At 36.4% G+C, this 12,755-nt stretch overlaps 1 protein-coding gene across 3 annotated transcripts in view; it reads right to left on the bottom strand.

Moving 5' to 3' along the window:
* The window catches only part of syt7a (synaptotagmin VIIa), a 116,255-nt gene that overhangs the window by 9,913 nt on the left and 93,587 nt on the right, over positions 1-12,755 (bottom strand). For all 3 annotated transcript variants that reach the window (XM_087798218.1, XM_087798217.1, XM_087798216.1), the window contains 4 exons: positions 9,723-9,990; positions 7,834-8,003; positions 6,513-6,627; positions 6,039-6,238 (listed from right to left, as the gene is read on the bottom strand). In XM_087798218.1, coding sequence (XP_087654344.1) covers positions 6,039-6,238; positions 6,513-6,627; positions 7,834-8,003; positions 9,723-9,990 — 753 coding nt within the window. The remainder of the gene's footprint in view (positions 1-6,038; positions 6,239-6,512; positions 6,628-7,833; positions 8,004-9,722; positions 9,991-12,755) is intronic.

Here is a 12,755-nt window from a genome sequence, read left to right on the forward strand (position 1 = left end):
TTGGGTCAAGGTGAAGTAAAATACATATGCAGTGTTGGAGGTCGTTCACCTTGACCCAGTGGGAAAAAACTGATCTGATTTCTATCCTTTATTTAAGTAAAAGCTTTGAATCAGATTCCCTACGTTACAATCTTTTAGACATAACGAGAGATTTTCTATCCAGTGTCTATGTGCAGAAAATTGAACAATATTTATGCTCTTATACCGTCTAAAAGTTTATCGTACTAGTAGCGTTTACGTTGAATTTACATGTAAACCAGTAGCTTGTCGCGTTTGGTGTAAACGCCCCTTCAAACAGTTTCACAGATTACTTAGTCAGGACTTCAAAACAAAGGTACAATTTCACATTCATCTCAAGCTGGAGCTGTTCCTTCTGGGGTTTTTTGCAAGCCAATACTTTCCTGGAAGTTGCAAAGAGTAGTAGGAGCTTGATTTTTCAGTGCCATTAAATTAAAAAGCCTCATGACATTACATTTTTATTTAAATGTATCCAAATGATTGGAAGGAGAAAAGTCTATGGAACTCGACTGTCGTTTGTCAGTAGAACCTGGAGGCGCGGCAGCAGGGAGAGCCTGAAGAAAGGGGGTTGGACTTCGCTCGCTTAAACCTACTCGAAAAATATACACATATACATAGAGGTGCATCTTGAATTGATCCAAAACAATTCAAACCTGACTCATGAAGATTTGTTTGGCTAGAACCACAATACTTTTTATATGGATCAGACTGCCTTGATGGATATTCTCCAACGACCCAAAAGTCATTTATATTTTTGTTTCCAGTGTCCAAGAGTGAGAGATGATTTATCTTTTCACTGACAGAGAGAGAAAGTGTTTTGGCCGGCAGTGAAAAGAAAAGAAATGTCGGGTTTAATCTCTCTGGAGTTACTTCCTATTGCCACAGGATGCAACAGGTCATAGTTTCTCAAAATGTTCTGAAAATGTGTTTAATACCGCCTCACGTACCCCACCTTTAAGATATCTGATGTCTCAAACTCAAGGCCCGGGGGTCACAAGCATCCTGCCATGTTGAGATAACATTTTCGACTATATTAAAGCGCTATCTCAGTTCCCTGTTAGCGCTAGCAGAAGACTTTATATCAAGATTAAACCAATGTTTGTGACACACAAAGTACACTGACGAAAAAGTAGCCTTTGACAAAGACAACAACATGTCCTAGGATTAAAAGGCGCAAAGATGGTCTGTTAAGTGTTCTTTTTTTAGGTCCTTGTTTTGCCAGTCTTAAAGGCAAACGGATCCTGGGGGACGAACAAGTTAAAGGGTAAGTCAACGGACCCCTGAGGATAAAGAAGAACCAAGTTTTCCCTGTAGCTAGGTCCGGGAAGGGGTGATGCTAAGTGCCTGCTGGCTCACTGATGGGGCCTGACCCTGTACTCAGCCCACAAAAAAACAACGACCCCCTTACTATGGGCCCACAACCTGAGGCAGGGGCCCATTGGCATGGGTGCTGGGAAGTAGGCATCGGTGGTCATTGGCAACATAATCTTGCTCAATGGACATTAAACTTAATCCACAGTTCAATTAATGTCATTTCTGTTCGGCCTGCAACTCGCTCTGGATACTATTCCCTTGTGTGATTGAATTGACAATGAAGAAAACACGAGTGATTTATCAAGAGGCAATTTATGCATCCAGAAAATGTAACGATGCTTATAGTGGGGACCAGATAGGTGCAGATACAGGTAGTTTTTCTGGAATTTAAACGTGGATTAGTAAATATTGATCCAACAACTATTGAGCTCTGAATCTGCCATTGAACCTGGTCATAATGTTTAGGCCTCGTTTCAACTGATGACATTCTAACTGAGAGGAAACAGAAGCTTGTCTAACATTTTGTATGGTTTTGCAAATTTTTGTTACAGTTACAGTAGGAAAATGATTACGTCTTACCTACGATTGGATTTTAAGGGAGATTTTTGTTTATATTTTTGTGTAGGCCAATTGTTGTGTTTAGAGACTAAATATACACTAAACATTTACTTACTCAATTGTATTATCTAAGCTACTCTCGGAAAATGTTGGGGTACATATAAAATGAATTGTGGGAGATCAAGAATACATATTTTGTGTATGTGTATTTTAGTTTTGCTAACAAACTCTATCTTTGTTTTCCCTTTAACAACAGTGCCTGTGCCTTCCCAGCATCTCTCAAGTCAAAATCTTAAAAGGTAGTTCAAATTCCTCGGGGTGGGTCTTGTGTTAGCGGAGAGTCAAAATGGTGGACCAGAGTAACAGAATTGTTGCTCTTGATCTAATGTGGATTCATACTCAGAATTCATTTTCTTCTCCCCCTCATGTCGACTGAGAGTTTGTATTATTTTAGTAGTAATCGGTTCCGTTTTAAAGTTATAGACAAAAATGTAGATTAATTTTAATGAAGTGACTTGAGCTCAGTTTTCTTTGGATAAAAGGAATTGTTCTATAAAAAAAAGTCTAGAGTCTATATTTCAGTTTATACCAGAAGTGCTCACAATATTTACCCGGACTACTTCCTGTCAGTGAAGTATGTTAGCCTTTAAGCTTTCCCTATAAACGAGGCTAAAATAGGGACTTGTTACATTTTTTCCCCATCAATTTCTAATGTTGATGCTTCAATACAAGATGGACATTACAGACGAGCAGTGTGGAGGTATTTGGTTGTTTTTAAGTGTCTTTTTGGGCGAAGATGAAGACGACAACTACTGAGCTCCAGTCGCTACATTAAAATGAACAAACATTTTTGTCTACAACTCTAAAAAGAAACAAATAACTCTAACCCTTAGTAGACATGAGGGTGAATAGAAAATGAGTGAAGTTAGATTTGTTTTAGGTGAACTATCACTGTAATGCTATGCAACTTATCTTCAAAGTTCCGACTTTTCAACTTGAGTATTTGTTATAGCATGGGTACCATACTATTTCTTCGGGGTGCTCTCGCTACCCTGAAAAAAGAGTATGGTATCGCTTGACTCGCTTCCGTTTGGAATTCGAATATTCGTCCAAAATCTGGACAAAGTGTGCTGATTGGTCCCTGCTTTCTCCGCCCCATTGTCAGGGCTTCACGTCATCATCAACATGGCCGACGTGGAAGCCAACACTAGTAGCTTGATCGAACTAGCGATTTCGTCTGTAATTTCTGATTTAGACGGAGTTTCAGAACTGAAACAAGAGCAACATGAGGACATTAATACACAGTACTAAATTGACAATAAATCGATTTTTCTACAGTAAAAATAAATGAAACTTTGTTTATCAATACTTCAAAACCTGCTAAACATGAAAAAAGTCAAGAAAGTTAGACTATTACAGTTTTTAAAAATATATATAATAAAATACATTGTGCACAAACAGCTTTTTAAGCAAATAGAATGTCCTTAAATTATTTAAACAACGGTAAAGTCAATATTTTGCAAGAAAAAAAAAAGAATAAATGGGAAATTATAACAGTCTGCAGACTCTGGTCTCATCAAGTGTCGCTTCAAATCTAGAACAGAAATGTCTCTGGAATCTATTGAGAGAAAAGATACTATAATGACACCATATTAGAGTATTTTTGAGAATCTATCAGTGTCGTAGTTATTTCCGCGCGTGACTTCTACCGTAACACCTTCACAAAAGCGCAAGTTTTTTAAAGTTGCAGCTATATCGCGGCTAACTTGACCGCAGCTGGCAGCAGGGCGAGAACTTCTTTCTCGGTTGTTAAAGCTTTCAGCGCCTCATGATGCTCACGTTTCAGCTCTGAAACTCCGTCTAAATCAGAAAGAACAGACGAAATCGCCTGTTCGATCAAGCTACTAGTATCGCTAGCATCGCCTTCCGTGTCGGCCATGTTGACGATGATGTGAAACCCTGACGATGGGGCGGAGATAACAGGGACCAATCAGCGCCCTCATCCAGATTTTGTAGGAATATTCAAATTCCAAATGGAAGCGGGTCAAGCGGTACCAGACTCTTTATTTTTTAGGGTAGTGAGAGCACCTGGTAGAAATAGGGTGGCATCCATGCTATATTTGTTCCAGTAGATGTTCCATGCTCCAATGTTTGTAAGTAAGTAAGTAAGTAATATTTATTTATATAGCGCTTTTCTAGACCAGGGTCACAAAGCGCTTAAACAATCAAAACAATACTTAAAAAAGTATATACTTTAAAGATCAAGATAATACTGAGAACAACACAGGAGTGCCTTAACATCCACTTTAAATATGAACCAGTAGCTTGTCGTTGGTGTGAGAGACATTGATCTCTGGCTAGACCCGGTCAGGACATTTAACGATCACCTTCTTCTAGTTTACTACTCCATTTTGTTTGGGAGCCTCAGGTAGTCTATTTAAGCGAGCTGTCAGAAACCAGGAGTGATGAAGTCTGTCAAGATCGTGAGTCATTACATGCCAGCTGTCTATATAATATCCTTTTACTCTCCAGCTCCTCTCCATCGTTTGTCTTCCGTCCACTCTCCACAACACTCTACTCTAGTACACACAACCTTTTAGAGATTTCGCTCTTGAACAGGATTCAATTACAAAATATTTCAATCGGTCTCTCATTTGTACTTCGGATCAGTTGTGCACATACTGGTATAGGATAAAAGCCATTTTGAATCTATGACGTTAGCAAAGAAACCTTCCTTCACATGACTCATAAAAAGTTTCCACGTGGTCTATTCTTAACCTGAGTGATTATTGTGTCTAAAACAACTTCAACGCTTTGAAGTTCCACTTCAAGGAAGACGTGTGATGCGGACACGTTACATGCTGTGAACAGAAATGTATGCGGCTTTGAAATTAGCAGGTCTTTTTTTATTCGTACGGAACACTCTGCCTCTCGTGATAATTCGATGCGTGTTTAATGCTTCGTGTCAATGAGTTGCAGCAAGAGTTTTAGAGTAAAATATGGTTTGTTTTTAGATTAATAGCAATGTTATTAGGAGTGTTTTTGTGCAAGAATATGGTGATACGATACATATCACAATACAGGGACGAACGATACGATATATTGGGAGGATATATTCGTAGTATTGTCGAGTACTTGACTCTGGTGTTGCAGAATATAGAGACCACATGACTCTTGATGAAGTCGTAACTGCTTTCATTTGTTTTTAAACCAAAATATGCCTTTAAAAGATTCTGGATTCACCGTATCCTCTCATCCTCAGTCAGCGCCAAGATTTTGCAGTATTTCATTTTTCTTTAGCTGCAGATAATATACTGCCATGTAGTGGCAGGGAGTTAAATGGTAACAAAAAAAAATAATGCTTTGACTATTTATACTTTAATTGTAAACCAAAAAAAAAATGTTTTTCACATATATCATTTAAATATCAACCAAAAAAACAGTGCTGTTGAATATCGCTAAAGTTACTCTGAAAAATAAATATTGCGATATATTGCTGTATCGATTTAGTTTACACACCCCTAAACATTATGGTCAGATCAAGGGAGGAGAGGGGGCACAAGAGGGGCAGAAGCCCCCCCCTGAAAAAATCAAAAATGTACAATTTTCTTTTGTAAATCAAACCATATTTTAATGTATATTAAATAAGGTAGATTCACAGAATTTCATGTTCTTTTGTTTCTTTTAAAAGGGCAGAACGTTGGCCAAAAGACCACTGTGGAAATTAAAAAATAAGTATCTCCACTTTAAATTACATTCCTACCATTTATAATAACTATAAGGTTAATTTGAACTCAGCACTGTCTGACATTTATGTATCCCCTCCATAGGAAATATGAGTCTACAAAAATGCTACATTAATTTGACTTTATGTTCTTGAAAAGCTACATTTAAGATTTCTGATTATTATCAATAAATCTGATGTTCATAATATCATCTTGTATCCCTGACGAAACATGACTTGACGAGCCAAGTGGTTCTGGCCTCTGGCCTCGAGTTTGAGACACGATGTTAGCTCCGTGACAGTTCTAGCGTTTGTCCATCGAAAGACAAGGTCACGGCGTGTAAAGACGGCGTTCGAGCCGGACGTGAACTGACGGATCCGAGGCGAGCTCTTGTACGACGACGGCGACGGCGACGGACTTTACCTTGCCGATCACGTCGTTACGGCTGAGTCTGTCCTTGTCCATGACGGTGATGATGATGGTGGTCTCCCTCAGCACGTGGGCGGGCACGTCGAAGGGGAACGACTCGTTGAAGACGGGGTTGAGGCAGCGCTTCATGGTCACCGTCTTCTTCTTCTCCACCCGCTTGTCTTTGTGCATCAGCCACACCTTCACGTACGGATCTGTGGGAACAAAGAGTTTTACAGTCGGGGTGATCCGGGGGATGTTTTAGGGTCAGCTTTGCAATTAGCCTCATGATTTAAAAAAAAAAAAGAAGGTAGCAAGGATGCAGGTCTGAGCTCAAGGTTGTTTGGTCTGCTGGGCTGGGAGACTATAAGGTGGATGAGTATTTATAGGAAAAGGTTGTTTTGGCAATCGTGGAGATGAAGTCTGTTTCACTCCTGCGGTGAGAGCGAGGGTGAGACGGGGAGAGACAAAACAATGAGGTGTCTGTACCTGAGGTGCCACCGATATCCATGGCTTTTAGATTACGCGCTTTGATGATGTTCACAGTGATGGTGTTGGCAGTGGGATTATAGCACAGAGACACCAGCAGGTCTCCTCGTCTCCCCTGAGGAGAAAAAAAAAGGAAGATGTTTCAGATGTTGTTCAGCTCTAATGGCTACTTTGAACACAAGGAGAGTCACTGTAAACAACATATACGCTCCAGTGTATAGAAGTATATCAGTGCCATCAAGATATTTACTGTTGAATCTAACATTTTAAAAGTTGACATTTTTGTCCTTTTTTTCTTTTTTAATTGATGTTTTTCAGGCATTGAACATTTTCTTTTATTAGTGGATTCAACAAATATCTTTATTAAAAAGTTGAATTTGTTTTCGTTGAAAAATTGAATTAAATAATGTTGAAAGGTAAATTAAAAAAAAGAAAGCCTTTTTTTAAATCTAATATTTAAAGCATATAGTTTAAGATTCCATTTCAAGTATTTCGAAATACATTTTGTAGATTAAATATGTATTAATTTGTAACATTTTGAATTTAATATAAAAATGTTACAATTATACCAGACTTGTCCAATCAAGCACCGAGTGTCACATTCAAATTTTAAATTCACTGTGAAACCATTTGTTGAAATTTTGCTTTGAAATCTGTCATAATGAGTTTATGCGTCAGTGTTTCTACGGCGTCACGTGATCATTTGTGCCTTACATGATTGGCTGAATAAGAATATCAAATTCTACGGGTTTTTTATTTAAATTTTTGAAAATAATGTTAGTTTTTTTAATTCAATTATTTTTCTTTTAATAATAATTATAATTTTAATATACAAATTATTAAATTAAATGTTTAAACAAAACAAATTCAACTTTTCAATATACAAATTATTGAATTAAACTTTGAAAAAAACAAACAAATTCAACCTTTCAATATACAAATGATTGAATTCAATTTTTAAACAAAACAAATTCGGATTTTCAATAAACAAATTATTTAATTCAAATTTTACACGAAAAAATGTCAACCTTGCACTATGAAAATTATTGAATTCGAATTTTACACGAAAAAATGTCAACCTTTCACTATGAAAATTATTGAATTCGAATTTTAAATGAAACAAATTCAACCTTTCAATATACAAATTGTTGATTTTAATTATTCAAAAAATAATTAAATGCCTAAAAAAAACAACCTTTTAATGAGAAATTCAAAATTTCGACATTTTGAATTCAACCGTTCCATATTCTGATGCACTTCCATGCCAACAAGTTGAAAAGCTGAACCACAAAATAAGTCAATTTTCTCTCTCTCTCCTTACACTTCCATCACTGCAGGGCTTCAGTTCTTTCCAGAAGGTTTTTATCTGGCCCAGTTCCACCTTGTTAAGGGGGATGGACACCTCTCCGATGGGGTCATTCCGGCTGAAGCGGTCGTAGTCCAACACCTGAAGGTAAAGAGTTCTCTCTCGCACCTTCTCGTACGGGAAACCTGAAGCAAAGACAAACAGATGCATCTGAGGAGAGACGGACGTCGTGATGGAGGCACAAAGCGTCATCTTCACGGTGCTATCAGGGATGAAATTGACAAAAGTGCTTTTTTTTTGTTGTTGTTGTTGTTGTAAAAACAGCAGAACCAGCCAGCAACCTATCAAAGAACTCATCCAACTCTTTTCCACTGTTGTGTTTCCAGCCAACAAACTTTTTGGAACAATGTGTCAGCCTTTCTTGTCGCTGCTGCTGGACGGTCATAATCAAACAAATAATAATGCAGTGCGTCACTCCGGTGCTCCGTGCGTCAGTCTTTACGGGAACAGAAAAGAAAAAAGTCTTTAAAGCCGTCAGTCGGATGATTTAAACTGCTTTCTATGCGAGCGCAAACAAGATAAGTGTGTCAACAATCAACTACTCTGGTGACAGTTTTGATTGAACTGGCGTCTGAAACTTTATTTATATCGTTGACGCTGACAAATTATTTATGTTAATACGAGACCCTGCATCTTCATTAAAGCCACATTTAGGGAAAATACCTGCATTATTGTCTAGTGATATCACAACATTACAGCCATTTAACTGGAAAACAAATGTCATCAAAAGAGTTCTATAGCAACTCCTATTTAATTATTTTTCTGTGGATATAAGGTTAAAAATATGTTTTATTTTGTCTTTAAAATGTGATTTATCTTAGTAAACTGAAAATAATATTCATCATAATAACACGTGTACTGCTGACGTACCAGTTCTGCAAAAAAAAATTCAGTATTACTTATATTTATTTATGAAATGTATTTAATTAAATTAAATCTATAATTAATTAAAGATTTAAATACGAAACAAAAGCTGATCTTAAGCGATTCAATGCCACATACTACAAATACATTTTTAAACTATATTTTATATTCCATATCATTTATATTTTTTATAGATTCATTTTTTTGTCCATTACCAAAAAATAAAAAAAAACATACATGTATTTTCTGTAATATTTAGTTTTTTTTCAAGTATTTTTGTAAATTACCGTTTTATAAAACAGCAAAATACAAATTAAATGTATGTTAGTAAGTAAGTAATTTGTATTTATATAGCGTTTTTCCAGACCAGGGTCACAAAGCGCTTAAACAATCAAAAACAATACTCACTAAAATATATACTTTAAATGTCAAGATAAAACTGTGTGAAAAGACTATTTTAACCAACAATAAAACAAGATATACTTTGTTTACACTCGCCTTTACGTCCAGTCTAAACTGTGTTTAAAAAAAAAAAATCAATCACTTAATAACGTTAATAATCTAACTTGAATTGTCGTCGTGTATTATTTTGCATCGTTGTAAACAGAGCGTCCAGCCATGCTTGCGGCTCTGTGAGGTCTTGCAAGATGCAGACGTCGTCATGCCAACATGCTCATGTCACGACCAACATGCCAGTCTCGACCAGGTCTAAGGTTCAACCATGCTCACCACCTAACAGTGCAACGTTGCTCATGAGCCGAAGTAGAGATTTACCTGCTCGTGGCTCTAGATTAAATGTTAAGGAATCACTAAATATGGTGCAAGTCATCCTAAAGGGGGACACGAAACAAATCTCATGGAAAATGGTTCTAATCTAATCTCGGCAAACATGTTTTGGTCTCAGAGCCGTAGACTCGCGGACACACGACCAGAAGACACAACACACTCTATTTGTGCTCAATTGAAAGAAAAACACGGACCCTCGAACAGAAAGGTTTCGTTCCAGTGCGGGTTGAGGTTCTTCCTCTTGACCTTGGTCTCCAGTTTGTGCTTCTTATCGGGCAGCAGGTAGATCTTGACGAAGGGATCCGAGGTGCCCGAGAAGTCCTTGGCCGGGAGTTCCTGCCCCCGGAGAAGTTTGACGGTCAGGGTCGTGTTCTGGAAACTGTAGCCGATGCTGAACTGGATTCGTCCCAGCTTCTCGCTGATGGGGCCTTCGCCGTCGTCGTCCTCGGACCCCGGGGACAGCTGCAAGGACAGGGCGAGGTTAGAGTTCATCACTAACAAGGACTGATCCGTTTCCTTTGGGCCTCTCCGCCCTGCGGCTAATGCTAACCCGTCACATATGGCAACCAGCCATAGTTAGCAAAGTTGTCTCTTGTTTTGGAGATACAGGAGTTAATATTTATGATTTTAATTCTCTAAATACAATTTTTAATAGAACTTGCATGTATCTATAATATTCTAAGATATCATGACATTGTTAAAGTGATGAAAAATGTAGTTACATTAACCATGCTAACCAATGCTAGCATAAAACGTACCATCAAGGAAGGAGGAGTGAATTTTAGATTTAATAACTTTAGAATAAAGTTTCTACTTTATTAAGCCTTTGGAATCTGATACATATTCGTAAACATAATTGTCATTTTCATGGTAATGTTGACATGTAAGGAACCCTTTTTCAAAGTACTTTTTCCAAAATACTTTCAGCATAAATACAAATGTAACTAGTAGGTTTCAAATCTATAACATATAAAGCTTTGAAAATTCTGCACACAACTGTGGTCTGAAGAATCATAAATATATATTAACACCATCATTACACAACAGTAAATGTGTTTTTAAAGAATATGTATAATTGAGACAACAGAAAGGCCACATGCAGCCACTTGAGTGTATTTATACGTCCCTATTGCGATCTAATATAACATCTAGAACGTGTTTTTCTAACATCTAACCATTTTATTTAGTATTTATTACTGTATCCTGTAGCCTTTTTCCCATTTTGATTTCTTTCCCCTCAAAATATTTTGAGGGCATATTGAGATAATATTATGTATATATTAAAACAGGTTTCTTTATTTCCCAATATTTTATTAGCATATTGAGGTTTATTGCCCTCCTTTGGTTCTTCTTCTTTTTCAAGTTTTTCCATTATAATTTTGTGTTTTCGCTCCATTTTTTTGGCCCCTTTACAACAGGCACAGTATATAATGTGGCCCCTGAAGAAAAAACTGAATTGCCAACTATTATGGTACGTTGAGATGAAGGTTAAAAAAATAAATAAATTGACATTTCTATATGTTTTTGCCTCTTATTTACCTACAATATACTGTTTATTAAAACTCAGGCCAAATACTTTTATGAAACCCTTTTATTTATTTTTGTTACGCTATATTTATTCTGTGACTATCAAGTTATAACTTAATAATATAAAATAAATACAATTATATGTTGCTGTGTTAACTTGAAGACACAGTATTTTAAAAAGAAACATGTTTTTAATGTTATCAGTGGAATTAAAGTACATTGTAGAAAGTTGGGTCTGGGTATCTTTGCTCAAGATGCTGCCCCCACAACTGGAGAAGTTACCAAAGAGTTAATGAAGGATACACGTGAAGACGGATGATATCATAGGCAGTATTTTTGTATCGGCTGGTAAATGCCAAATCTAAGCGAGGACAGGCGTGCTCCTCCAGAACGGCTGCGCTGCAGAGAAACAGAGCTGTAGTCTTGACATTCACAGGACTGACAGAGTTTAATTTCTCACTAATGTGCTTAAGAGGCAGGAGGTGCTCAGATTGAAGATCAGGGCGCTTCAGACCTCCTCTGCTCTCGCTCACAGCTGCTCTGACTGCTTTATCACTGCTGGGCACCAAAGGCCTGATGGGAAACAGCAGCTGGACGGAAGATACGGAAACAAACACAGGGAGAGCGAGAGGTTGAGGGTCAGACGAGGTCAGGAAGATGCACCTACGTCTGCCCGGATGCCTTCTTTTCCTCCCTCATCCTTCACCGAGTCTCTCAGAGGAAAGAGGACATGAATATAGAAGTGGAATTCAGTATTTTAAATATTTAATCTTGTATTGAAATATTTTTTGGAAGAACTAACATAAATAATTTTAGAATTGAACGGTTGAATTTGTTTTTATTAAGTCATGAATTCAAACATTTGAATATTTTCGGTTTTCAGATTTTTTTTCGTCATCAGCTCTAATGGCTACTTTAAAAAGAATTAGAGTCGTGAGTGAAACTAAAACAACGAAGATGAGAAAACTATTTAAAAAACAATGATGTATATATACAAATATATATATATATATATATATATATATATATATTAATAAACGCTGGAGCATAATTGTTTTTGAAATATATATATATATATATATATATATATATATATATAAACACATAGCAAATCAGTGTTTGAATGGTTGTATTTAATTTTAAAATAACGATTTTAAATATGTTGTCGTTTAAAACACTGTAGGATTTAAATAATGTGTATGTTGAAATTATATATTAATTTTTATGTAATTATCATTCTATTATAATTCCAATAATTCAAAAATACATTTTCAAAATTCAAAATATATTACTTCTAAGCTATTTAAATTCAATATTCACTGTTGGTATAAAAGTGAGAAAAAAAATGTCTTTTTTTAAAACAGAGTTTAATATTCTTATTCCAATGATTCAAAAATACATTTTCGTAATGCAATGATTTTTCATTCTGTTGGTATAAGTAAGTAAGTAAGTAATATTTATTTATATAGCGCTTTTCTAGACCAGGGTCACAAAGCGCTTAAACAATCAAAACAATACTCAAAAAAATATATACTTTAAAGATCAAGATAATACTGAGAACAACACAGGAGTTCCAGAAAATCAAGGAAAAACCTGCACAAATAAAAGTGTCTTAAGATGTTTCTTGAAGGACTCAGTAGATCCATCAAGCGCAAAGAGAGAGAAGATCGTTCCAAAGCTTAGGAGCAACAGCCTGAAAA

Source organism: Callionymus lyra, chromosome 8 (genome assembly GCF_982586985.1).
Source record: "Callionymus lyra chromosome 8, fCalLyr1.hap1.1, whole genome shotgun sequence".
Taxonomy (NCBI): Eukaryota; Metazoa; Chordata; class Actinopteri; order Syngnathiformes; family Callionymidae; genus Callionymus; species Callionymus lyra.